The sequence below is a fragment of the Aspergillus campestris genome, assembly GCF_002847485.1.
Source record: "Aspergillus campestris IBT 28561 chromosome Unknown P168scaffold_2, whole genome shotgun sequence".
NCBI classification, from domain to species: domain Eukaryota; kingdom Fungi; phylum Ascomycota; class Eurotiomycetes; order Eurotiales; family Aspergillaceae; genus Aspergillus; species Aspergillus campestris.
The window spans coordinates 1,665,896-1,692,097 of record NW_020194337.1 but is presented as its reverse complement, the minus strand read 5'-3'; the positions used below and the strand labels follow the sequence as shown (position 1 = coordinate 1,692,097).

At 53.2% G+C, this 26,202-nt stretch overlaps 9 protein-coding genes across 9 annotated transcripts; 5 read left to right on the top strand and 4 right to left on the bottom strand.

The window, feature by feature from the left end:
* Positions 1–2,649: 2,649 nt before the first annotated feature.
* On the top strand, positions 2,650–4,338 carry P168DRAFT_279445 (histidine--tRNA ligase; the record flags this gene model as incomplete). The annotated part of the gene is made up of 3 exons (XM_024835783.1): positions 2,650–3,511; positions 3,589–4,004; positions 4,069–4,338. 3 exons carry the CDS (start codon positions 2,650–2,652, stop codon positions 4,336–4,338), a joined length of 1,548 nt encoding a protein of 515 aa, XP_024696067.1.
* A 481-nt stretch (positions 4,339–4,819) lies between these two features.
* On the top strand, positions 4,820–5,823 carry P168DRAFT_324879 (uncharacterized protein). The gene is made up of 2 exons (XM_024840911.1): positions 4,820–5,333; positions 5,476–5,823. Exons 1-2 carry the CDS (start codon positions 5,064–5,066, stop codon positions 5,608–5,610), a joined length of 405 nt encoding a protein of 134 aa, XP_024696066.1. The 5' UTR covers positions 4,820–5,063; the 3' UTR covers positions 5,611–5,823.
* A 4-nt stretch (positions 5,824–5,827) lies between these two features.
* P168DRAFT_309187 (sorting nexin-4) lies at positions 5,828–7,634 on the bottom strand. Its single transcript, XM_024839274.1, has 2 exons — positions 7,154–7,634; positions 5,828–7,033 (listed from the first exon to the last, which is right to left on the bottom strand). Exons 1-2 carry the CDS (start codon positions 7,445–7,447, stop codon positions 5,867–5,869), a joined length of 1,461 nt encoding a protein of 486 aa, XP_024696065.1. The 5' UTR covers positions 7,448–7,634; the 3' UTR covers positions 5,828–5,866.
* A 163-nt stretch (positions 7,635–7,797) lies between these two features.
* On the bottom strand, positions 7,798–10,975 carry kexB (kexin kexB). The gene is made up of 2 exons (XM_024834861.1): positions 8,818–10,975; positions 7,798–8,756 (listed from the first exon to the last, which is right to left on the bottom strand). Exons 1-2 carry the CDS (start codon positions 10,578–10,580, stop codon positions 7,988–7,990), a joined length of 2,532 nt encoding a protein of 843 aa, XP_024696064.1. The 5' UTR covers positions 10,581–10,975; the 3' UTR covers positions 7,798–7,987.
* Positions 10,976–12,629: 1,654 nt separating this feature from the next.
* Positions 12,630–17,057, top strand: P168DRAFT_309185 (uncharacterized protein; the record flags this gene model as incomplete). The annotated part of the gene is made up of 6 exons (XM_024839273.1): positions 12,630–13,938; positions 14,065–15,329; positions 15,381–15,506; positions 15,565–15,767; positions 15,822–16,117; positions 16,171–17,057. 6 exons carry the CDS (start codon positions 12,630–12,632, stop codon positions 16,935–16,937), a joined length of 3,966 nt encoding a protein of 1,321 aa, XP_024696063.1. The 3' UTR covers positions 16,938–17,057.
* A 202-nt stretch (positions 17,058–17,259) lies between these two features.
* Positions 17,260–18,206, bottom strand: P168DRAFT_302395 (BTB/POZ domain-containing protein; the record flags this gene model as incomplete). Its single annotated transcript, XM_024838654.1, has 3 exons — positions 18,049–18,206; positions 17,871–17,997; positions 17,260–17,811 (listed from the first exon to the last, which is right to left on the bottom strand). Exons 1-3 carry the CDS (start codon positions 18,138–18,140, stop codon positions 17,260–17,262), a joined length of 771 nt encoding a protein of 256 aa, XP_024696062.1. The 5' UTR covers positions 18,141–18,206.
* A 1,149-nt stretch (positions 18,207–19,355) lies between these two features.
* P168DRAFT_279439 (FtsJ-like methyltransferase family protein) lies at positions 19,356–20,536 on the bottom strand (the record flags this gene model as incomplete). The annotated part of the gene is made up of 2 exons (XM_024835782.1): positions 19,356–20,321; positions 20,375–20,536. 2 exons carry the CDS (start codon positions 20,534–20,536, stop codon positions 19,356–19,358), a joined length of 1,128 nt encoding a protein of 375 aa, XP_024696061.1.
* Positions 20,537–20,795: 259 nt separating this feature from the next.
* On the top strand, positions 20,796–23,942 carry P168DRAFT_309184 (uncharacterized protein; the record flags this gene model as incomplete). The annotated part of the gene is made up of 3 exons (XM_024839272.1): positions 20,796–20,828; positions 22,792–23,412; positions 23,474–23,942. 3 exons carry the CDS (start codon positions 20,796–20,798, stop codon positions 23,894–23,896), a joined length of 1,077 nt encoding a protein of 358 aa, XP_024696060.1. The 3' UTR covers positions 23,897–23,942.
* A 370-nt stretch (positions 23,943–24,312) lies between these two features.
* Positions 24,313–26,101, top strand: trr1 (thioredoxin-disulfide reductase TRR1). The gene is made up of 2 exons (XM_024836682.1): positions 24,313–25,518; positions 25,580–26,101. The coding sequence occupies exons 1-2, from the start codon at positions 24,687–24,689 to the stop codon at positions 25,702–25,704; spliced, it is 957 nt and encodes a 318-aa protein (XP_024696059.1). The 5' UTR covers positions 24,313–24,686; the 3' UTR covers positions 25,705–26,101.
* Positions 26,102–26,202: the final 101 nt, after the last annotated feature.

The following is a 26,202-nucleotide window of genomic DNA, read 5'->3' as shown; positions in this document are numbered from 1 at the left end:
AGAGAGTCAGACAGGACTCCGTACTCTTAATACTGGTCTGGCAAAGTACTGAACAGTAACTGCGCCGCAAACCCGACTGGTTCAGGTACATTCGGTATGGATGGTGTATGTATTGAATGGTATCCACCGGGCGGGGACCCCAATTAAGAGGGGGAATTATAGGGGAGACTAGAGAGAATGGGCTGGGAATACAATACCATTCAGTCTAGACCATACCTGACCGTACCGTACGGTATTGGGGTGGTCCGAGCGAGTTGTCTTTATAGTATGGTTGAATGAGGGGAAGTACAGTATCTAAGCCTCTCTTTCAGGATATGATGGAGGATATCGTCATTCTTTATACCATTGCAGATAAACCTGAATGGAAACAATTTTCTGTACGACGAGGGGAAGAGCTTACAATCCATGCTGATATGGAGGGGTTCAACAAAGTAAGCATCGAGAGTAGAGACAAAGAAGATCTCAGGCTGACGTCTCTACTGAGAACAGTGGAGAGAGTCCTGCGCTAGTTCTGGAAGAACTCAACTCTCTGTCCCCACCACCATCGTGGGCTGCGCCATTTCTTTGGTTCGATACCCTGACCTCATGGACGGTTGCCTGCGGAATCTTCCACGACCGGTCTCTTGAAGGACAAATGCAACCAGGACTCGATGACCTACATGAGAGAAATTCCACATTACACGGACCTGTCTGACCATGGTCGGTATACTATAGGTCGGTTGATTTAGGATAGCGTCAGATACACACAAGTCAGATACAAGAACAAACGAACAACTACGGAGTAGGAAAGACGCAGCTACTTTGGACACGGTTACCATCCGATTCCAAGCCCAATCTAATCAGATTAATAACGAGGTTCACTATGGTCAGAAGCGCCAGGGTTGCATCCATCTGGATCAATGGGTCGTTGGGGCGTCTCTCCCATTCGTTGCCATCACGCTGGCGATGGCTTAGCTCTGTACGAAAGAGTCAAATGGGAGGGGGGAGGGTGCATTGAACCCGACTCAGCACATCCAACCGCAGCACGATGCGCATTCCCACTCTCCCCGCCGATCCAGTCTGCATGAGAACGCGATGGGGTTCTTTTTCGGGCAAATTTCTCGAGCGGGTGCATGATCTGGTCACCCTTCTCTCACCGTTGGGGCCCCACGATCGCGGCATCTGTCTTTGACTAATACCGATCGAGCACTTCCTTGGAGTCTTCCCTGCGTGATTTTACCACGCCAGTATCGTCCGTCGTCTTGGCGGCGGCTCCGTCTCGGGGAATAAACAGACATTCGACGCTGGAGCGGCATGCAAGGCGTTTTCTGCTTGATACGATGGTGATGATGACCATTGTATCTTCCAGGAGCTGAGCTGACTCATGGGAAGGTTTTATCGACCAGGATACACAGTAGATTCTGGATATACTCCGATCCATTCCCAGCCGTATATTTAAACCCCACCCGTATTTCTCCAGAGAACTCAATACTCGAGGTATCCATACCGGTTCGGGCGATGCGATTTATTACAGCGAACCACGTGGAAACCCCGGGATGTTCAGACGGGCGTGTGCGCAACTGCGGCCAATCGTGTATTTTACATGACGGAACCCAGATCCACTAAATTCCGACCATCGACCATGACTGACAGACTCAAACCACCCTAGCTTGATCACAGAGATGATTGACACACAGACGTGGGTACGACCCGAGCGAATCACATTGATTTTATTAATTCAGCATGGCCACTGAGGTCAAAATAATACAGTCCAAAGCAGTGTGGCGTGGTTGGACAGCCCCTCGTTTTCGGCCGACGCTATGACAAGACCATACCGGTTCATACGAAGGATGTGGCAGGAAGCCTACGAGACAAGGCATGATACGACCCAACAACCCTTTCCAAACACTCTGATCGGGTAATCAGCATCGATATAGGTAGGGTGATTGGGCTGAAAACATGCGAGGCTGATACTGTATGTTTTACATTCCACATGCGACCCCTTCCTCAACGTGCACAGCAATTCTAAAGATATCCAGGTGACACTGCAGACAAACAGTCCTGCAGGGTGAGACTCTGAGATAAGCCGGGTGGCGGCCAAACAAGCTCATCTGATCCCCTTCCACAGGAGGACTGTCGAGAAGGAGAGAACGTGGGACAGAACACAAGAGACAGCGATGGAGAAGATGAAACTCCACCATTTCCGTCCAGAACATGTGACTTGCCCTCCCATCCAGCCCTAATTCCGATTCGGGACACGGAACCGGTCAAACATGCCAAAAGGAGGAAAGCGCCGGAAAGGGAGAGAGACCAGACGTGGCACGGGATTTGCCGGTTCAGGTGTCGAGATTGGTGTTTTCGTTGCGAAAAAGTGTCTTTTTTTCTATATTTTTCTTCTTGTATACCTGACGTGACTCATCCAAGGTCAAGGTGCCCTCCCCTTGAATGAAACCCTCACTTCCATCTGGTCTCCTGCGCTCTTCACGAGTCTCTCCCGCCTGGCGCATCTCCCGCCTCTCAGTCGGCATCCAAAGAAATCTTCGGACGCCTCTCGAGAACCCCACTATCCCCCACTACGACCATAGACTCCGCCGCCACTATCTTTCTTCGTCCGCGTCTCGTCCGTTTTCCTCTTCCTCCGCCTCTCACAACAATCCGCCGCTAGACACAATGGGCAAGGATAACAAGGTGTCGTTCAACCTCAAGACCCCCAAGGGCACCAAGGACTGGGCCGGGTCGGACGCCCTCCTCCGCGACCGCATCTTCACGACCATCGCCAACGTCTTCAAGCGCCACGGCGGCACCGCGCTCGACACGCCCGTCTTCGAACTCCGCGAGATCCTCGCCGGCAAGTATGGCGAGGACTCCAAGCTGATCTACGACCTGCAGGATCAGGGCGGCGAGATCTGCTCGCTGCGCTACGACCTGACGGTGCCGTTCGCCCGCTGGCTCGCCATGAACACCGACGTCCGCAGCATCAAGCGCTACCACATCGCCAAGGTCTACCGCCGGGACCAGCCCGCCGTCAGCAAGGGCCGCATGCGCGAGTTCTACCAGTGCGACTTCGACATCGCTGGCCAGTTCGACCCCATGGTGCCCGACGCGGAGATCCTGCGCATCGTGACCGAGGTCTTCGAGGAGCTCGGCTGGCAGGGCCGCTACGGCATCAAGATCAACCACCGGAAGGTGCTCGACGGGCTGTTCGAGGTCTGCGGTGTGCCGCAGGATAAGATCCGGCCGATCTCGAGCGCCGTCGACAAGCTGGATAAGATGCCGTGGGCGGAGGTGCGCAAGGAGATGGTCGAGGAGAAGGGCCTCGACGGGGAGGTGGCCGACCGCATTGAGAAGTACGTCAACCTGAAGGGCGGCCGGGATCTGTTGAACTCGCTGCTGCAGGACGAGGCGTTGGTGGCCAATGCCTCGGCCAAGGCGGGTCTCGACGACATGGGCTTGCTCATGGATTATCTGGATGCGTTTGGCGTGCTGGACCGGATGTCTTTTGACTTGAGTCTGGCGCGTGGACTTGACTACTGTACGTCTTTGAACCCCTGTGTTCATATTGATTGGCATACACATGTCTAGGCATACATACTAACGACTAACGACCAGACACCGGCGTCATCTACGAGATCGTCACCGAAGGCTCCGCCCCGCCAGCGCAGTCAGCGGAAGAGACCCCGAAGCCCAAGTCTAGCAAGAAGAGCAAGAAGGGCAGCAACGGCGACGACGACGACCGATCGAACGACCCGACGGTGGGCGTAGGCAGCGTGGCGGCCGGCGGCCGCTACGACAACCTGGTAGGCATGTTCCAGCCCAAGGCACAGATCCCATGCGTGGGCGTGTCGTTCGGCGTGGACCGCATCTTCTCCATCACCAAGGCTCGTCTCGAGCGGGAGCAGAGCGCGGACGTGCTCCGCAGCAGCGAGGTGGACGCGTTCGTCATGGCGTTTGGCGGGAAGGGATTCACGGGGATGTTGAAGGAGCGGATGAGCGTGTGTCAGGGTTTGTGGAATGCCGGACTTAAGGTACACCCTTCCCTCTTTTCCTTCTTATACTTTCTCTTTTCAAATCAAGCTAATACTGGTACAGGCCGAATTCTCTTACAAAGTCAAGCCCAAACTCCCGCAGCAATTCAAAGCCGCCGAGCAAGGCGGCGTGCCCTTCGCGGTCATCTTGGGCGAGGACGAGATGGCCGCCGGCAAGGTGCGCATCAAGGAGATGGGTCTGGAAGACGGACACCCGGAGAAGGAGGGCGTGCTGGTTGATCTGACGGCACTGCCGACGGAGCTGAAGACGCGACTGGATGCGAAGAAGAGCGTGGCGGGGGTGACGCAGCAGTTGGAGGAAGTTACTGTTTAGATAGACAAAAATACCCTAGATCACTATACAGTTAACTATACAGTTAAACTGACTACATATTATATAGTAAGCTGTAAGACTGTTATCGACCTGGTGTATACGTATGATCTGTGGCAATCAACAACTAGGAGGTATAGTAGACTATGACGTCCAGCCCTAATACTGTCTGTACCGTCAAGTCCAAACCAGGATGGAAAATCCTAGATAAACACAGCCACGATGCATGACGCACTCACTCCGCCACCACCCCTGTCAACATTTGTGGACTATTCACTCTTCTCTGCCTATATGTGTGTATCTACTTGTTTCTCCTGTAGAGTGGCGTGTGCATACATAAGTCTTACTTGACTAGAGTAACCGTTAGTAAACAACATAACATAGCCAGGTTAATAGGATATATCTCTGATTTATATATAATATAAAGTCTATATAAACAACCAGGCCCTTCCCTGCTGATCCCACAGCCTTATACCTAGTCCGTCCGTCATCTTCATCCTTTGATCTTCCTCCTTATACTATACTATAGATTATTCACGATCTGATTCGTCTCTATTTATATACTTCTACTCAGCCTTTCTTCACCTTTATCATCTTACTCTTACTCTTACTCTCACATCTTTACACTAGACCCCTCCTACTCTCATACTCTCTCTCTTCAATCTAAACCGATTCAACCTAACAAAATCCTCCATACTATACTACCTGGATATACGACCACCATCCAAATGTCCCCCTCACCATGCAAACCCCAACACAAACCAACCACAGCCACCACCATCACATCTCACCCCAAACATAACACAACCACAAACAAAGACACCGACACAAGTACAACCCTCAGCGCCAACTTCGCCCACCCCGCCAAATCCCCATCCCCACCTCCCCCCAGCCAGCCTCAACAACAACCTCCCCCCACAACAATCGACTACGACCACGAAACCTACCTCCAGCTAGTAGCCGACGGGCACAAGACTCCTAATCAGGTTTATCGGGAGGTGTGTCTCCCCATTCTCTTTCTCCTTGCTGTACTGCTTTACTTTGTTGAATGTATTGTATTGTCGTGTTGTGGTTATATATATATATCTAATATATTAAATACAATATGAAAAAGAAACGACATGCTAATAATAATAACAGGAACGAGCCCGCCACCGCACCTCCCGCTCCCTAGACCCAGCGATCATTTCCGATCCGCGCGGCGAGCCGAGTTCGATTGATTTTGAGTGGGCGGAGGAGAGTCAGCGTCGGAGTCAGGGTCAGACTCGGTGTTAGTTAGGGTCAGACTCAGCAGTCGAGGGATGGTTCGTCTGTCGAGCTAGTACTCCGTACTTGGTCGTAGGTTGCCTGGTTGTTTGTGGTGCTTTTGTTTGGCTGGTCTGGGGTGTCTTGGTTAGACAGAGTATTTCCTCACAGGGAGGATAGAGGACTTCTACGGGAGAGAAGGATAGAACATCCTACAAAGAGAAGATAATATAGAAGAATACGATATCATAATAAGTCGTATAATGCATACCATTCTGGAGAATACTCATATCCCATGCTCTACATCATCCACATCCATCTCCGCCACAAATCTCTCCCACGTGTTCAGCACCCCCTGGTAAAACTCAATCTGCTTCTCCGCCAGCTGTCCCAGCGTGTCGCGGAACTCCACCGCCTTGATGCGCTCAAAGTCCGCCACCTCGCGGACCACCTCCTCGTCGAACATCTCCGACGTCGTGCGCGCTGACTCCACCTCGCGCGTTAGCTCGTCGATGCGGAGCTCAAGCTTACGCACCCGCTCGCGCCGCGACTGCTCGTGGTCTACCCCGCGCATGTCTTCCATTTTGGACCGGATGAACGACGCTGGGGAGGACGTCAGTGGGTTGGAGGCGTAGTACGACGAGGGGTTTGTGGCGAGCGAGTCGCGCTCTGCGACCGCTTTGTTGCGGTAGTCGACTAGCGCTTCGAAGTCGAGCTGCTTCTGCTCGCGCGTCTTGAGGAGTGATTTGACCGACAGGATGTAAGCCGCCATGTCACGCAGCGACCCCAGGTAGTTCTGGTCTGTGTGCTCCTTGAGATTCTTCAGCCCCCGCGCTGTCTCCTCCACCGACGCCGCGAACACCTGCAGTGGCACCTCGACGTCCGGCTCCAGCTTCACCAGACTGCGGAACTGCGTCGCCAGCTCGTTGTAGTCCGTCTCCAGATCCGCCTCGCGCCGCGCCAGCCGCGCCACGATCTTCTCCACGTGGTTGAGATCCTCGTCGAGTTTATCCGCCTTCTCCCGCACCTCGATGAACCGCTGGTCGGGCTTGTGCACCTTGGTGAACGCATTGACAAAGGTGTCGGTGAAGTTGTCGAAGATGCCGGGCACGCCGCCGGTACCGTCCGCCGCGGTCGACGAGGTGCGGGACGACCGCAGCCGCATGTGCGCATTCCAGTCGGGCGACTCGAGGAACACCGCCAGCAGCGGAGCCCGCCGAAGCACAGGATGCAGCGTCAGCCGCTTGAGAAAACGAGACAGCGACCACGCGCGGCGGGTGGTAAATTCGGTCCCGAACCGGTCCCCCCGCACATATTCCATCTTGTGCTTCTCCGGCAGCGGCGGGACCGCACAGGCGGGATATTCGCGGTACAGGGTCTTGTAGAGGAAATAAAAGTCCGTAAATCGACGTCGCACGGCAAAATCGGATTTTTGAAACGACTTGAAGTCGGTCTATTGCGGTCAGTCAGCCCTGGACAATTTCTCGATGGCCAGCTGCTTGCTAGGCAGCCGTATACCCGCGAGGCCCCGACTGGAGGGGAAAGAATAAAGACAGGTGAGAATGAAACCTACATGTGTCGTAACCAAATAAGAGATATAAGCATCTTTAGTCCCATCATTCTCCTTCAGCGGCGAATCCACCAGGCACTCAAGCGACCCGTCCCCTATTCCCGCCAGATCCACAGCGTCGGCCAGCGGACCAGCCTGAGGGCTTTCCTCGGCGGAGCTCATCCTCCGCTTGCCATTGGCATCATGATGATACTCTGGGGCCTCTTCGGCATCGGTTCCGGAGGTGGTTGGGCGGGAGAGATCGCTGTCGGGATCGTGTCTCCAGGAGACGCTGTCGAAGTCGTCGTGCTGATCCATCAATTCGAGGGGGGGCGGGGCTGTGTTGCCAGGAACCACGATGTCAATGTAGGGAACGTGGGAGGGAAAGGTCGGGTTGTGAGAAATAATCGAAGCGAATCAAGAGTGGGACTTAAATAGAGACTAAAAAGGGATTAACGATGGTAGAGGATTGGTGAGTGCAAGGCAGACAATGCGGAGGCTGAAGTAGTTGGAAAGTGGAGTTCCTGTTCTGTTCCCGATGGAGAAGCAACAGCGTCATTGCGCCAAGACCACCTGACCTCATTCTCCGTTTTCTTCGTAGAGTTACTGCTTCCGTAACAACTGTAAGACTCTTATACAACCAGACTGGCTTCTAAATCATCTCATATGCCAGGTGCAGCACTGTTCATACGTCTATCTATATATACACGTCTTACTCCGTTCCCACCACATGCGACATGAAGAGAAAGATATACTCGCAATCCCATCATGAGAAAAAAAAAGAAAAAGAAAAAATAAAGAGAAGAGAAGAAAAGAACCAAGAAAAATATCGCGACAGACAAAATCCCCGTCTATGTATTACCGACCGTGCTCTCCATGCCCGTGGCTACCCTCCTGGTCGTCACTGGCGGCCCGATCCCGGTAGGGCTCGTCGTCGTCCTCGTCGCTAAACAGCGGCTCCTCATCACTCTCCCCAGCAAATGCATTGTAAAGTTCGCCGCCACGACGCTGGGTGGTACCGGGCTTGCCAGCCATCTGCATCTCATCCTCGTCCTCGATCATCTCAAAGTCGTAGTCATCGCGCGGGTCGTTCCGCTGGCGGTTCCGCCGTTGCACGTTGAAGTAAATGCCCAGGCCGATGCAGAAGACGATGATCGAGCCGATCGCGGCATAGATCCACGCCTGTGTCCGCTTGGATGCTCCAAACGTCGGGAAGAACGAGGGCAGCAGGTTATCCGAGTCGGCGACGGTGGTGGCGGTCGTTGGCGCGGCACTGGTATTGTCCTCTGCCGGGGTGGGTTCGTCGTCCACTGGCGGAGACGGAGGCGGGGCGGCGGGCTCGCCGGTCGACCCAGGCTTTGCGTTCACGGGCCGATCAACGGCATCCACGGGGGGCTCAGGAGCACCGGTCTTGGTAGGTCCGGGTTCCACGCTGGTCGTCGCTACGATCGCATCTTCAATAGTGTGATCGTCGTCGTGTTCGTCCGGAAGCGGGTGAAGCGGTTGGTTCGCCCCGTCAATGGCTTCTCCCCAGAGATTGAGACGCCAATCGATGAATTCTCCGACGTCATCGTTGACGGTGGTGTCTTTGACGATCACGGTCCACGTTCCGACGCCAGATTCACCCCTAGGCCGTGTTAGCGTAATCGAGAATAAAATATCAGGACAAAAATAAGAATATAACCTACCAATGAGCGACACTCATAAAAGTCCAGTCCACGTAACCGACCATTTCGCTGTCAGACCGCCTGGCGGTGCTTAGTTGGCTGAGCACGCCCTCGGGGCTGCGCAACTCGGCGCTGAGGTCGCCACGACGCGTGTGATTGACGTTCATGGTCACCGTGACGTGCTCCAGGCGCTCCACGTTGGCCTTTTTGATCATCTCGGCGGTGACTTCGTAGGAGCTGGCCAGACCTTTGTCGCCCTGGGGGATCTCATGCTTGACCCGGAGCCAGGGCGACTTGAACCAGGCCTGCGGCTTGACCAGTTGCCAGGTCTTGGCCTTTTGAACCAGAGCGTAGGCGTCGACCTTGCCGAATCCCCAGTCGTGGCTGAATTTGCGACCGCTCTTGGTCATCTGCCAGCTTTCGTCGTCCTCATGCACCGGGACCGCCGTCTCGACCAGCAGATACTGCGCATCGCGCCAGCTGAGCTCGGGCCGAGCGCTCAGGGCGAGAGCCACGGACCCTGCGGCCAGCGGACCCGCGGCCGACGTGCCACCGTGGAGCGAATAGCACTTGTCCGTGCCAACATCGGTCGTGTGGATGGCGTCACTCGAGCCGCTGCTGTACGTCACCACCAACTGGGCGGAACACGACTCGGAATAGGTGCCGTGCTTCCCCTCCCGATCGATGGCGCCGACGGTGATGCTGTAGATACTGTTGGTATAGCCGTCGAAATTGCAATTGTCGCCGTAGCCCGCGCCGTTGCCGGCGGCGAAGACAAAGATCGACCCTTTCCCAGCCCGGCCCTTCTGGACGCCGTTCACCATAGCCTTTTTGATGAGGACCCCGGGGGCCTCCATGGTCATCCCATCGTCCGGCGGGCCCCAGGAACACGAGTAGATGTCGTTCTGTTGGTAGCCGTGGTTGATGGCCTTGGCCTCGTCGGTGTCGTCGATCGCTTTCGACAGGATGCGGATCCCGGCCACCTTGCTGTCATAGGCGACGCCGACGCCGCAGATGTCGTTCTTGGCCGCAGCAATCTCGCCGGCACATCGGGTCCCGTGTCGATCCTCGGGAAGAACAGGCCTCGGTTCCGGGTGGTGGTCGTTGTAATCGTAGGAACCCTCGGCAAAGTAGTTCGGCTTCAAGTCATTGCTGTACATATCCAACCCATCGTCCACCACGGCGGTGATGACGCCCTGTCCGGTGTTGCCCTCGAGCCAAACGCCCGTGACGTTGAGATCATTCCCCACCTGGACGGTATTATAGAGATGCCACTGGCCCTCAAAGATCGGATCCGCGATCCCCAGCGCCGTCACGATGTCTTTCTGGAACTGAACGGCTTTGGGGTCCTCCTTGGAGATCTTGGGGGCGGGCGCCCGGGGGAGATCCCTCGGTGGCGGCAGTCGCTTCTGCAGTCGCTTCTTGGGCGCGAGTTTCTGCGACCAGAGAATTCCATCGAATTCGGCATCTCTCTTATCCAGCAAGGTGATATCATCTGCCCCGGCGCGACGTTTTAACTTCCGACGGTCTCGTAGGCGATCCAATAGCGTATCTAGGTCCGCACCGTTTTCTCGGGGGACGGAGAAGGTATGATGGTCGGCCAGCTCTCCCACCTGACCCTCATGGCGCGCACCTAATCGCTCAGCGATTTCGGACGGGGGGGTGGATGGCTCGAGGTGCAAGGCGAAGTAGTCATGTGTCTCGTAAGAGCGGACCGGATGGAGGGAAGCCGTTGCAGCACTAAAGAGGCCAAAAGCTAACGCTGCACCACCGAAGAAACGCATGGTGCCAGTGTAGCAGGTGGCAAATGACACCTTTGGACAAGGCGACTTTTAAGACAGAGAGATCGAAAGGATGGTGGCCATGGACTGGAAGGGAGGTGGGGGGAGATTGCTAGGGACGATCGGGTAAGATCAGGGGGGCGCAAGTAAATGCGACAGAGGCGGGCGCTATCGGGGAGGAAGACAGGAGGAAGATTAATAACTCTCGGATGAAGATGGAGGAGGATAGGAGAGGATTGGAGAGAAGAATAGAATGAGAGGGAGTGAGAGGGAGAGGAAGGGAGAAAGAAAGCAAGACAAAGTACGTAAGAAGAGTAAAGAAGTAGAGTAGAAGTGAAGTAAGTGAAGTGAAGTACGGAGCAGGCAAAGTAAGTAAGGAGCAAGTCAGACTATGAAGCGGTGACTGATGGGGTTGGTTGCCTTAAAACCACCGCATTAACACAGTGATCTGGCCTTAGGCTTGGAGGGACGGATCTCCAACGCTACAGCCGAATTAGGTAACAATAATGATCCACTCTTTCTTTATATTAAATAATGGTTACTTACTTCCCGAGAGCATCTCTTTCTTTCATCCTCTGCTCTGGGCGATTTCCCTTTGTGACACCGTCGATGCGAAGGCCCATCTGGTTGGGGTGGTGGAGATTGGAATTGGGAAGAGTCAGCCTCGAGTTACTCCCCCTAAACTGACACGTTTCTTTGTTCGTCCGAGTCCAGCCCTTGCATGGTGGTAAGAAATAAGCAAGGCTGTGAGATCAACTCGAGTCTATTCTGGTTCCCTCGTACTCTCGTCTTTTGAGAGTGGTGTCAAACAACCCCCCTCCGGCTGGAACGAGGATGAGAACCTCCTCCGCCACGCTGTGTTGGATAGATTTGGTCTTTCTATTAATAGCCCCGAGGGGTAATTGAGAAAGCGATCAATTCCTTTGCTGGGTGATCACGCCTTGATCGATTGCGCTGGTTCGACTTCCCCGTGGACAGTGGATCGCCCACGGTAACAACCATGCGATGGGATAGATGAGCGATCTATCCGAAGAGTATGACAGGAAGACTCATGTTCCATGTATCATGCAGAGTCAGTCAGTTGGTACCTGAACTAGACCCAATGGACAACGGTCCGATTCACGGGTGCCGCGTGGACACTGTAGAGGATGCAGTCAAAGTAATTGTTTCAAAAGTACGGAGTAACTACAGAGTACTCCATAGTGTATCTTATTATTTACCTTCGATCTAATTCTTAAAAGGAAAGGAAGGAATCCAAAAGCGGTGGTGCCTGGTGGGAATAGACTGATGCAGCCCCGCAGGAAGTTTAGAGGATAGAGAGAAGAAGAGGGCTGGGCCAACCCGACATCCACTCCAGCCACCGACTTAATCTCAACGACGCATCTGGTTATAATCTTGTCGACCTCACCGTCATCAGTTTTCTTCTTCCTTTCCTCATCTCTTCGTATCAGTTCGCCCTTGAATTATTGATTTTGTTTCTTCCCCACTTCGCCTTCCATTGTTCGATCTAGACTGATTAGATCGCATTCCATTGTGTATCCACCGATCTAATCTACTAGCTCTTATCGAATACATCTATACCCGACTGTACTTCTACCTACATACAGACAGACATTCGATCGCATCCACTAAGGTCGCATCGTTCCTGTCTGCTGAGGCGCAATTCTCTGCTCCTGCGGCGACTATGCATGTCTAGTCATTGTTACTCGTTCTAAACTTGACATCGCTATCGAAAAATCAGGTGAGTTTGCTGATGCGCCTTCTTTCGCGAACCATGGCGCCGAGCGCATGGTTCCATCAGCTCTGATTACTGTGCTGGAATATGTACCTATGTGGAGAAGTATCACTCAATCAAGTCTAACCAGACATCGCAATAGACACGGGATCGCAGCGCATTATACCGCTCTATACCCCACCGACGGGAACTAAATAGTGGAAACGATGACGGCAGACACCAGCCGCACGCCGATGGACGAGGACTCCATCTATTCCGAACCATTGCGATCCAACGGCATACCACGAGCGTCGCACAGGCGTCAACCGTCGCATGCGATGAAACCCACCAGGCCCGACTATGAAGATGAGGAGGAACCACCCTCCAGAAACCCAGAAGTCCAGCGGACCCGTCCAAAGTCATACCAAAATAGATCCGCTTCGGGAAACAATCAATCCGCGCGATCCTTTGCCGAGAGGGCGAAAGACATCCCGCCCCAAGGGAAGAAGAGTTGGATGGAAAAGCCACTCCCGCCAGAGCCGTCTTCTCCGATGGATGAGAACGATGACCCGCGAGGCGATGGGGTCGCCGCCGTGGAGGACGAAACCACTCGTAATAATCAACGGTCGACGATGAGTCGGTCAAACACCATTCGCTCCACGTCAGATCAGCAATCTAACTGGGCTTCGGACCGTTCGCCCCTCCAAAAATTGGAGGTCACTCTGACCGGTATCAGCAAGGAGGAAAAGAGAGCTAGGGTCTTGGAAGCGGAGATGAAGCTGAAGGAACGGATGGCTCGCCAACGCGAGGGCGGCAGTGACACGTTGTCGCCCGTGCTACCTGCACAGGGTGCTGTACCCCGTAAAGATTCAACATCAGCATCGTCCCATCAACCGTCTACGCAGGACTCACGGCATTCCAGTCATCAACGGGGCGCTTCCGTAACGGTACCGAACACAGGTCGACCGGATCGAAGCAGAGTACCGTCCGTTCAATACACTTCAACACGTTCCGCTGAGCAGTCCCAGCATTCAGGTGAACAGCAGCAGCCAACTGTTATGAAAAGAGGCGATGTACCCAGACGGACGGTCTCCGTAAGCCACCAACCAGAGGGGCATGGTGTGAGACCTTCACCAAACCAACCGATTCCCCGGGACAACCAGTACCCCCGAACGAGACCTGTTTCGCAGCTTCCGCCGTCCTCCGGCTCTGGAACGGTGGCTTCAGACCGAACACAGCCGCCGCGCATGGATCCTGCGACCCAGCAAAGGGCGGTTGATTCCACTCGATCCGTCAAGAGAATAGACATCCCCACACCTGCCATGCCCGCCCAGGCAAAAGGAAAGAATGCTCAGTCGAAAGAACCAACACAAACGCCTGGCGTTCTCCCGGCCAACGAGAATTTAACTCGGGACATGTCCGCAAATATACCAGCTGCTCCAAGTGCTGAAGCAGATGTTACTTCCCAACCAAAGCCGAAGAAACAGACCGTTTCGTTCAATGTCCCTCCACCAACACCCCCTCCTCTTTCCGAATGGAAGAACGCCCCGGTGGCCAGGCTGGGAGCCGTTGAATTCGATTTCCAGTCCTTTGACGCTGAAAAGAGTAAGGCCTGGTGGGAGGGCGGAACCAGCAACCGCAGACGGAGTAGGGCTTTGCCGACGGATTATCAGAACCCTCCCGCTCAGAAGCTACCAGGTAAGCGATCGCCTCAGGGAAAGAAAAGTGCTTTCCTCTATAATTATCGATGCTGACAATCAATATCGTTAACAGGCAACAAGCGCTTCCACCCATCATTATTCCTGAAGTGCGGGCCCTTACTCCGTTACGCTGGATTAAAGCGAGTGCGGATCGATGGACCCAATGGGCCCTTCAACAAGGAGACATGGAGGGGGAGTGTGTTGATCGTGACCAAAGACTCGCGCTCCACGTATTCGCCCGCGCCGACCTTGAGGGTATTTTCCCAACCCGTGGACCTTCTCCCTCCCCCTCCCGTGGAACTCCAGGGTGGAAGCGGCCACCTTGCCCCGGAATATGTCGACCCGACTGCGGGTCTCATGAAGCTGGGCCGTGATGGACGACCTCTATACGTCAAGCCGGTGGAGCATACAGAGGAAGCGGTGGATCTGTCGTTTATTGAAAACGACGACGGCATCTACGAAATGTCCGCTAGCATCATCGATTACGACAGCAATGGCGCCAAACAGCCAATCCCGGCCAATCGAGTCCACCCGGTAGATGGGGAGAGCGCAGGGGCGTATAAAGAGCTTTCAGGTGTTCGCCTGTACGCAGACCCCGGGAGAGACGTCACCTTCTGGAAGTTCAACATTGAGATCGAGCTAGGCCAGACGCAACAACGGGTGGCTTATCGCTTAAACCAAGGACCGGCAATCGGGTTCTGGGTGCCCGCCAGAGGCCACTCGATGAACATCATGTACCATTCCTCCAATGGCCTCAGGCCCCACGTTGACAGCGATCGATTCTGCGGTCCCGATCCCCTGTGGCGAGACGTGCTCAACGAGCACCAGACGCGCCCATTCCACGTGATGATCGGTGGAGGGGACCAGATCTTCAACGACCGGGTGACGATGGAATCGCCGCACTTCCAGGAATGGGCTAAGATTAAGGATTCCCATGACAAATACGACTCGCCTTTCAACCTAGATCTCCGCGCGGAACTGGAGACTTCATTCCTGGAGCACTATTCGGCGTGGTTCTCCCAGGGCCTGTTTTCCCTGGTGAACTCGCAGATTCCCATGGTCAATATCTGGAATGACCATGAAATCCTTGAAGGCTTTGGGTCCTACTCGGACGATTTCATGAGCACCCCCGTGATCTCCGGGCTGGGTAATGTTGCCTACAAATACTATTTGCTGTTCCAGCATCATAGTGTCCCCGAGGAGACCGAAGCGGACGAGCCGAGCTGGCTGCTTGGACCTCATCCGGGCCCGTACATCAACCAACGCAGCCGCAATTTGTTCATGTCTCTGGGTGACGGCGTGACGTTCCTCGGCCTAGACTGCAGAACGGAACGGATGGTAAGAGATGTGCCTGCTTATGTCGAAGAACTTTTGGCTGACTGTGAACAGACCGACGAGATTTTGAGCGAGCAAACGTGCGACCTGATCTGGGACCGATGCCATCGCGAGATTGTGCGAGGGGAAACCAAGCACTTGATCGTGTCGCTTGCTATTCCGCTTGCCTACCCCCGAGTGGTAAGTCGTTGCAAAACCAAGCAAACCCGCCGCTTAACCCTGTCTAATCTCTCCCCAGGCTATGGTCAAGAACATCCTCAACAGCCGGAAATCGCTCGGTAAGGCGGGGGTGTTTGGCGGACTCGTGAGCAAGACCGGCGGCAAGGTAGAGATCTTCGACGACCACTGGACAGCGAAGCACCACAAAGCAGAGCGGACATACTTGATCGAAGACCTTCAAGACCTTGCCGCGGAGAAATCCGTCCGGGTAACCATTTTGAGGTAAGAGATGCGCGAGCAAGCGTTGCAGTAAGACACCGCTAACAACTCATGCAGTGGAGACGTACATCTGGCAGCAATTGGGCAATTCTACTCGAATCCCAAGCTAAACGTCCCCAAAGACCGCGATTATCGATACATGCCGAATATCATCTCGTCGGCGATTGCGGACATACCCGAAACCGAGATGGTCTCCGACACGCTCAACAAGCGCAACCGCGTGCATCACCTGGACACCAACACGGACGAAGACATGATTCCGATCTTCACCCACGATGTCAACAATAAGCAGCGGAATAACAAGCGGCTGCTGCCGCGGCGTAACTGGTGCTCCATCCGGGAATACCAACCTGGTAAGCAAATATTTTTATTCTTCTTTTCATTCTTCGTTCTAACCACCAAACAGGCACCACCCCGCCCGGCACACCAGACGAGCCCGAATCGCCACTGCCCACCGAGGAGCCCCAGCCAACAAAGTTACAGCGGACCCTGTCCCTAACCAGCGGGGATCGACCAAAGGCAAGCGAAGGCGGACTCCTACGACGGCTCTCCCTGCGAGGCCGCCAGGCCCCCAAAGAATTCACTCTCGGCAACGAACCCAACCGCCGAACAATGAGCATGGACGGGCCCTTCCCACCGCCGGAGTCAGGCGAGAGCTACTTCCCACACGGCGCCGAGCCACGACCAGGACCTTTCCACCGCCGCCCAACAAGTCTCAGTCTCAAGTCTACCAAAAAGACAGGCGACGACGGAGTAGGCAGCTTCGTCAACCTCGAAGGCGGGCTAGCCATCACGCTAAACTTAGAGCTCAACCCGCGGGATCCGTCGGGCATCACAACGCCCTACAGACTGCTAGTGCCGATGCTACGGTACGATGCAGGCGAATATGACCCGCCCGCGGCGCCTGTCGCTAAGGGGTGGAAGAAGTGGTTGCGAGTCCGCCGGAACAAGGCTGATCGACACTACGTGGAGGATACGGAGGCTGAAGAGGGCTTCACTGACGATGACGATGAGGGAGGAGATCGAGACCCTCCTTCTGATGGAGACGATGTGATGTCGGGCGCTGTGCCCCCGGAGACGCTGGTGCCTTTGAGCCATCAGGGACTGGAGTATGATGGGCGCGAAAGCGTTCCCAGGCGCAAGAGCAAGAAGTGGTTTGGGCGGAAGGGGTGATTGATGCGTTGTTATTATGATTTATGACCAGCTGTTGATGATGACGACGACGACGATGATGACATTTATGATCTTACGGGAATGGATAGATTAGATACCCTTGAACCGACTGGACTAATCATGGTGATTTGAATAATTGATGTTGATAGGCTTATAGTCCAGAATGATGGGCTTTAATTTCCCCGGAGAATTCTCGTTCTCCATCTCTTGTAACTATCTAATCTGCTTAGACATCGGCATTACATGAATAGTGGGCTGATGGAAGCCCGATAAGCCCAAATCCTTCCACGTAATGAGTGTGCTTTTCGACTGCAGTCTAATATCATTTCTTGACATGGCGACTCCAATCTTGGTTAGATGAACACATGGGACAGTAGGAGACAGCATTCGTGGTACACGTTACGCTCCACTCTCTGCGACAGCTGGGACAGCGGTATATTGTCTTGTCGGAATGGTAAATTTGTTTTTGCACAAGGTCAGCCGCGAAGTCGAGCGTTTCCCTCAAGACCTGTTTGAAGTCGTCATCCTCCAGTAAGTCGTCGATATGTTCCAAGCATGTATCAACAAGGAGGTCTCGAAGGCCTCTGTCTGACGCGACTGTAGTCGAATAGGCCCTGGCGATGGCAACGGGAAAGTCATCCATTTCCCAGCAGTTCTTGAGAGCAACTGCAAATTTCTCCTTCGCTTGCTCTTTGAGCTTTGGGATGTCGTACTTGTCCCCGGTCTGATAGACGTTGACATTGAACAGCATTGGAGAGGTTCGGCCCCGGTCGCTACCACTGCTGTCGTAATTGAACCCATACATGAAGTGGATCATTGCTTCCACTGCTCTCGGATCGTCTTCCTCGAGTCGTATAACATTGTCTGTTACTTCCTGGAAGGTCACAGTAAGCTGCAGGTCCCCTTTCTTATATAATCCGAGATTCGACCTACTTTCCAATTGTGCTTGAAAAGATTAGAGAAATACCCCGACTGTCCACAGACGATCAGTTTGTGTACTTCAAATCTCTGGTCGCTGGTGACTATTGTCAAGTCCGAGAACGTCGATGTGTGAAAGTATCTGCACCAGATGAGGACTATGCGAATGCAGCTTTGGACAAATCTGACTTACCTCTGAATGCTAGCGGTCAGGTCACCTTCTTTTCCCTCGGCTTCCAAGGTCTCAGCCTTGAACTTGATGCCCACAGGCTCGTCGTTGCCCATCGTAGCGCGGTGAATGGATTCACTAGACTATGAGACGCCTTTGATCCAGAACCTGGGCGATTGATTTGTATCTAGTAACGGAAGGCGGGGTACTATGTAGGCGACTACGGAAGTGGTGAGTCTGCCTTGTCTGGAGAATTGGTTAATTATAACCATGCAACCCTCTCATATTTTGTATCCAATCGTATCTGGCCATATGGGGACGCATATGTACTGCTGCGGCACTTGGAACTTAGAAGGTAACGAGGCCCAACAGCCTATCAATGTTTACGGACATTGGCGCGCAAGGACGGAGGGATGCCTCCGACATCCTGTATGACTGGGCTACGAACCAAACAGCGCCACGCTTACCAGTCAAGGATCAACAAATGGAGCAAAAGTCCTTTGAGAAGCAGGGGGGTTAACAGGGAAAAGCCTGACGTGGCAGTGGAAGAAGCCTGGTATCGCACCGCGGGCGCAAAACTTCACCCACGCAAGCCATTCCAAGACACGGCCTGCTATTAAGCGCTGGACAGTGATCGACAGATGATAGCCATGGGGTCCATTTATTACAAGCGAAAGAGAGGCGGGGTACATATTTCTTGCAGCAGGGGTCGAGATCCAAGGAATGTTGGGATTGATGTACTTTTGCAGAGGCAGTAGCTGGCTCAATCACCCTGGCTATCATAGCGCAATATCTGGTTGATATTTGCCGGTAGCTACGAGATCTTCAACGCGTCCTATTGCACCGGAGGTCAGATACTACTGCGCTGCAGGTGTCGCCCATCTTCCTGGTTTATACTATTTTTACGAGACGAACATAAAAGAGACGTGGAGAGGCAGAGTGCGCAACTCCACAATTGATCGCATCCGGCTCTCACATGAACCTGGATACGATAGGCAGGCAAGTAGCAAAGTCTTGGGGCCATGGGATGAGTATACTATGACCAACGAACGGCACGTCGTGTATCCTGCAAGAAAAGACGATGATTTCTTCGGGGACGTGCTACTATGTGATAAAATCAACTTGTCGTATCAGGAGGGGATATCTAATTGGGGTTGGCTTTGCTAGAAGTTCTCGACATCGGTTGGTCGACAATGCATTTTCTCATGATTGTTATATAGCAGCAGCTTTTCTCTGGAGTAACTTGTTTCGGGGAAAGATGTTTGGTGCAAGAGCTTAAGTACAAGATATAAATGCCTCTACAAGGCAGTAACAAAAACACATGAATTTACTCAATGTATGGACAGGCCTCCCTGAGCTTGCAGCACTTTTCTCACGAAAGGAGCCTTTGCTAAGGCATTTGCCTGGATATCCCAGATCTCCTTGCCCAACTCAACCAACCTAGGGCCAAACTCCTTCAGCAGAACCTCAGCATCGACTGCGTCCTCGAGAAGCGTCTTGTGGTACATATCATTCGTTCCTAATGTTGCCATCTTCCATACCTTTTTCCATCTGCTGATTGCCATGGCTGCCTCCTCGCAATCGGCTCTGATGTTGGTTGCGAGCATGTAGAAGGAAGACCGTTTGGCGTGGCTCTTCGCAGGCTTGTAAAGCCGCACCGAAGCAAATTTCTCAAATGTATGTAGCAGTTGCACGGTATTCGGAGCCTCGACTTTATGGAGGAGGACAATCATAGTCCCCCCCGGCTTGATATGCTCAAGCCCAAGTGCCAGTTGTGTAAGAGTCAATCTACTTGCTTCCCTATGCTCCCTATAGGCCGCCCGCTCATGATTTCTAAGAACCTGACCGTCGCATAGAGCAAGGTCAAATCTCTGCTTTGACTTGAATTGGCTGGGTAGGAAGTTTCCAGCATCCGGGTGATCGTGTGGGATATCTGTTAGCCCCATATCGGCCGCTAACATTGTGATGTCATGAAACTTCAGTGTCACATTGGAATACCTTGGTAGAAGCACACTATGTCCACCATTGAATTTCGGTAAGCTGAATCCTAAAGCTCGGGCTCTCGGGTTGATGTGCAATGCTGTCGCAAGAAAGCCTCCCGGAGCCATGCACATGTCAAGGATCGAGTGTTTTCGCGGATCTGGGCGTTCGATTTGGAAGACGCCAGTAAGCTGGTGCATATCGTAACCGATGTTTTCCATCATTCTGTAAAAAATCTTGCTTGTCTTGTCGTCGGCGTGATCAGCAGCTCGGCGCTGCTGTGCAAAGAACTGATCGCCTCTTGGATTATTCCACCCCTGGTTATGCTAATCAGTTCAGAATCTCCGAGAGAAATTGGATAGGTACTAACGATTTGCCGGAGTTCAGATAATCGCCGAAATTCTGGAGCTTCGTGAAATAGATACTCTGATATGACTTTGGTAGGTCTCTGGGCCCTGCAATCACGAAGGCTCGTTTCATCTCCATCTAATGCTCCGTGAAGCATTAGTTCAGAAGTGTTGTCGACACCCATGGTGGAACCATGTGTTGGAGTTTCTTGGAGTTCCGTAGTTGAAGACATCTGTGTAGTGACCAAATCAAGAAGACGAGCTTATCCGTGAAAGAAAAGACGGCCGGATTTGTACAGTCTACTCTGGTGAAACAACCGGGCATGATCAGGAATGCATGGGTTATTTATCTAGCCATCCATAGCAATACGCGTTGACATGGCAGTGCAGCCATGGATATGGGAGCGGCTACCTAGTTCCAATCAACAACTAGGGTCACCCACCATGGCGATCACGGATGGTGTGATGCCTGTTGAGGTCTGTTGGAGGACCATTAGGCAGGAAGACAATCCAACAGAGCCGACGAACCAATTATTGAAATGCGACGTCTTTCAGTGAGGGTCACCCCTTACCGTCACCCCCTACCGGTACACATACAACGGAGGTGGCGACTCCTTATCTCTGAAGTGGCTTTCCACGTGTTACCCCGTTTCTGAGCCATAGATAAACCGATTTCTGAAAGTTAGAGATTTGCGAGTTCGCCAGCCTGATGGCACAGGAGTGAAAATCCACGGGATCTGCATATGGGATGGGTTCATGCAGGGCATACACGACCCCTCCTTTCTTGCATCCAATTATCTCAGGCCACACGGGAACGCGTTCATATAAACGCCGCAGTTCAATAGCCCCGGAAAAGAAATGAGTCTTTCCTAAACAGTCTATCCGTTAAAATGAACATGCATGGCGGGGTGCGTGGGAGAAGACTATCTGACTGATCCGTCTTGGCTGGGTTGATATGGATACTGGTGATAGGGCATGAGTCTCTTGGTGCGTATTCTGGCCGGGACGGTCAACTAAGCCTTGCATGTGTACTAAGGTGTGCTGATGGCTGGTTCGTAGCTCAGTCATACAGGATGTCGGAGTCCTCCCGCGGTGCTCGCGCGCCAATGTCCGTAAATGCTGATAGGCTGTTGGACTTCGTTGCCATCTAGGCTCTAAGCACCGCAGTGGCACAGGTGCACCTGCAATGCCAGCAAACAACGCCTCTGGAGTGGTCATTGAGAAGGTACTTGGCTCAGTATAATTTAGTAGTTCAGTTTCATGTTGGGGCACGACTTGAATCTCATCAGAATGTAAGGGCGCTCTTCTTCGTGGCACGCACTTCCCTATGGTTTCATTGTTATAAAGCGTTACTTTCCTCTGGCTTCATTCATCCTTTGGCACCAGCAGTCCTCTTGAGGGTTTCAGGATAGGAAAAATGGGTAAGAACCAATGGTCCGAGAAAAAGCTCAGGACCGCCATGCAGGCCGCAATCTATGATCGTCTCGTGCAAAACAAGCCAGTCGACAAGGAAATGATACAAGCGAGGTACCTGAGGAAAGCCCCAAAGCACGCTGAAATGATCACAAGATTCATGATAAGGTGAGGGCCCCATTACCTATCACTGATTTCCCGATCGCTGAAGGGATATAAGCTATTCAGACCAATTCGAATCAAAGACTAGGGAGAATGAGCTTGGAGGTCCAACCTTGGCTCATGACTCAAACTCCTCTTCACCAATCTCGAACTCGTCAAACCAGTCAACTTTCCAAACACAAGAGGAATACATTCCCCCGACGACTAGGGTAACTAGGTCCCAGGCGGGATTGCCTTCAATAGGAGAATCAGTCTCCACTGCGCATTTCAATTCCATTGCGGTTCACCGTGCTAGTGGTGACTTGGACGGAGATGTCACAGGTCCGGACGTAGCAGCATCAGCCAGTGACGCTGACCAAATCAACAGTGTCCGCTTGCAAGGTACAATCTCTGTCCTCGTCTCCGAGTGAATGCTCCCTGATTATGATAGACTTCAAGGACCATCTTGTCGGAGATCTTTGTGGGCCTTCAGAAGCGGCTCAGCCTGGCCCATCCCTCGAGGTACAGTGTCAGTTTTTGTCCATTGATGATGATGATGAAGAGGAAGAGACCAGGGATACTTTACCCACCGAGAATGCTGTTTTGGTCTCTCCCTTACTCGAGAGCCGTGGATACCGGCTACCATCTCAGTATGCGCTGCTCGGGAAGACTGCCATTGCAGGGGACGCATTACCGGATCATAGGATTATGTTGAATACAAACATACCGTTCTCAGCCTTTGTCTGTGGCGTGCAGGGTAGTGGCAAGTCACACACCACTGCTTGCATGATCGGTATGGCTCCTCCCCAGATGAGAAGCCTCAGTCTAATATTCTACTTTAGAGAACTGCTCGATGACAATGCCGTCGTTGGGGATCCTTCAAAAGTCCGTCTCGACGCTTGTCCTGCAGTTTGATGAGTACAGCTCGACCATGAGCTCGCAGCCCAGCGAGGCAGCTTTCCTCGCGAGGGTCATGCCTCAATATGCACAGGAGCAGCCAGTCCCATTGCGTGTGCTAGTTTCTCCAACAAACTTCCACAAACTCCAAAAGATGTACTCGCAGATACCCAGCGTCGAGGTTCGACCGTTCAAGATTCAGCCCAAGCACCTCAATATCAGTATGATGCTTTCGCTTATGTCTGTCTCTCAGGGTGGTGAAATGCCCTTATACATGCAACAAGTAACCCGAGTCCTCCGAGACATGGCCATGGAGAGCGGGGGTTACTTTGATTATGGTGATTTTCGGGCCCGCCTACATGCCCTGAAACTCAGTCGTGCTCAGACGCCTTTTCTGCACCAAAGGCTCGATCTACTTGACTCGTACCTTGATCTTAACGGACAGACCTCAGGCGACTATTTTGTTGACGGCGGTGTCACCATCCTGGACTTGTCCTGCCCATTCGTCGACCAGAGCACGGCGTGCGTTCTCTTCCGTATCACCATTGAACTGTTTCTCCACGCTCATGCTTCGCGGGGGAAGATGATCGTCGCTGACGAGGCACATAAAGTATATTTCTATCTGAGTACAGTGTAACTTGATTCATTGTCCGCTAACATCGGGGTTGCAGTACATGACTGATACGCCAGCCGCGAAGGTGCTTACCGAGACCTTCCTGACCATAATCCGACAGCGACGGCATCTGGGAGTCCGTACCATCATCTCCACCCAGGAGCCAACAATCTCGCCTCGGTTGATCGACCTCTGCTCAGTGACGATCATTCACCGATTCACAAGCCCGGAATGGTACAAGACGATCGAACGGCATGTCCCGATGGATCGTCAAGATAACGGGCAGCACAGCGAGCCTACTCCTGATGGGTTCCATCGGATCGCTGGCCTACGGACTGGAGAAGCAATCGTGTTCGCTCCCTCCGCGCAACTCGTAGGGGAGAACGGCGCAGTCATAGATGCCAAGCATCATGCCTTCAAGATGAAGATGAGGAAGAGAGTTACGTGGGACGGTGGAAAGACAATCGTTTGCATTCGTTAAAAGTAGCAGAGACAGGAATAGCGAGCCATGAGTGAGGGAAGGGAACTTGATCACTCTAGAACTAAAAGTGATAACCAGAAATGATGCTTATGAGATTGATCGATAATCAAGACGGTCTGGGCCCTTATGTAATCTACACGTGACATCCGATTTCTAAGAACGATGATAGAATTTCTCTCTGGGAATACCTTCAGACGCCCCCGTCGCTTGTGATTTGCCCGGAGAATTCTCGTCCTCAATCTCTAGTCTTGTATCTATCTGCTTTGGCATCAACATTATCCAGAATCCGGTTCGGCTTGACGTGACTACCCAATCTTAGCTAATCCGCCGCCATCCAGCCCTTTTTTTGCTCCACCCGCCGATTCCACCCCTCTTCGCTCCCCTCTTAATTACGCCCCCCAGCTGCTCCCCCTTCTCTTTCTTCTTTCCCCCCGGTTTCATCTGCAAACACCGTCAAGCTGTTTTCCTCCGCCTTTCGTCGCTTTCCCTTCTCCTCCCTTCGTTCCTCCTTTGGATTGACCGCCGCTGCCGCGTCGTCCCTGCACAAGAACTCCTCCCCGCCTACCTCGGCTCTCACGAACAACCTCACGACGCCGTTGCGCGTCAATTCTGCCAGAATGGTTCACAGCAAAGTCGTTAGTAAGTGCTGTCTTGAGTATCCTGTGAAAGTGGCGCAAGTTCGCGAAATGGAGCGAGAGAAACTAACCCGGTAACCCCTCCAGTCGTCGGTTCCGGCCCCGCCGCCCACACCGCCGCCATCTACCTGTCGCGCGCGGAACTGAAGCCCGTCATGTACGAAGGCATGCTGGCGAACGGCACCGCCGCCGGTGGCCAGCTGACCACCACCACCGACATTGAGAACTTCCCCGGTTTCCCCAACGGCATCGGTGGCGCGGAGTTGATGGACGAGATGCGCAAGCAGTCCGCCCGGTTCGGCACCGAGATCATCACCGAGACCATCTCCAAGGTCGACCTGTCGCAGCGGCCCTTCAAGCTGTGGACGGAGTGGAACGACGGTCCCGACAACGAGCCCGCCCACACCGCCGATGCCGTCATCATCGCCACGGGCGCCAACGCCCGTCGCCTCGACCTCCCCGGCGAGCAGAAGTACTGGCAGAACGGCATCAGCGCCTGCGCTGTCTGCGACGGCGCCGTGCCCATCTTCCGCAACAAGCCCCTGTACGTGATCGGTGGCGGCGACTCCGCCGCCGAGGAGGCCATGTTCCTCGCCAAGTACGGCAGCAGCGTCACTGTCCTGGTCCGTCGCGACGCCCTCCGCGCCAGCAAGACCATGGCTAAGCGCCTCCTCGAGCACCCCAAGGTGAACGTCCGGTGGAACACCGTGTGCGTCGAGGTGCTCGGCGAGGACAAGCCCCGCGGCCTGATGACCCACCTGCGTGTCAAGGACACCGTCACCGGCAAGGAGGAGACCGTCGACGCCAACGGCCTCTTCTACGCCGTCGGTCACGACCCCGCCACCGCTCTGTTCAAGGGCCAGGTTGACCTCGATGACGAGGGCTACATCCTCACCAAGCCCGGTACCAGCATGACCAGCCTCGAGGGTGTGTTTGCCGCCGGTGACGTTCAGGATAAGCGTTACCGCCAGGCCATCACTAGTGCCGGTACGTTTCCTCCCCCCTCTTTATATCATAAAGAAAATAATACTAATAATATTAATAATAGGAACCGGCTGCGTCGCCGCCCTGGAAGCCGAAAAGTTCATCTCCGAGACCGAGGCCGAGGGTCCCGCCTCCTCCACCGAGAAGCCCGACACCGCCGTGGAGTACAAGACCAACCCGTTGCTGTGAATTCCATTATACTCCCCTCTTTCCGTCCCCTCACTCCTCCAGACATGACATGACATGACATGACTTCCTCTGTTTTTATTCCTGAATAGATATCTAGATTATGACATCTCTATGAGCCACTAGACAAAAAAACAGTTTTTGATCTTCATTTCATTTCATACCACATCATGTCCGGACTTTCCTTCCCGCCCCCTATTTTTCATCTTTTTTGTTGATTTTGAATTTGATCTACTATAAATGGTTGTATAGACTCAGCGATGTTATTTTCCCCCCCTTTCCTTCTGATTTTTGTGTTTTGTGCTTTGTCATTGGTGTTGCTTGTCTCGGATTACGAACACAGAGAAGAAGAGATAAGAAGAAAGGAGGTATTTCCGCGTTTGATAGAATAGACACATACATGCATAGAACTGAACAAGCAGTCTTTGAGGATTGATTGATTGATTTATTCTTTTTTCTGACTCTTACCTATCTATCTATTGGGCTAAATACCATAGACTA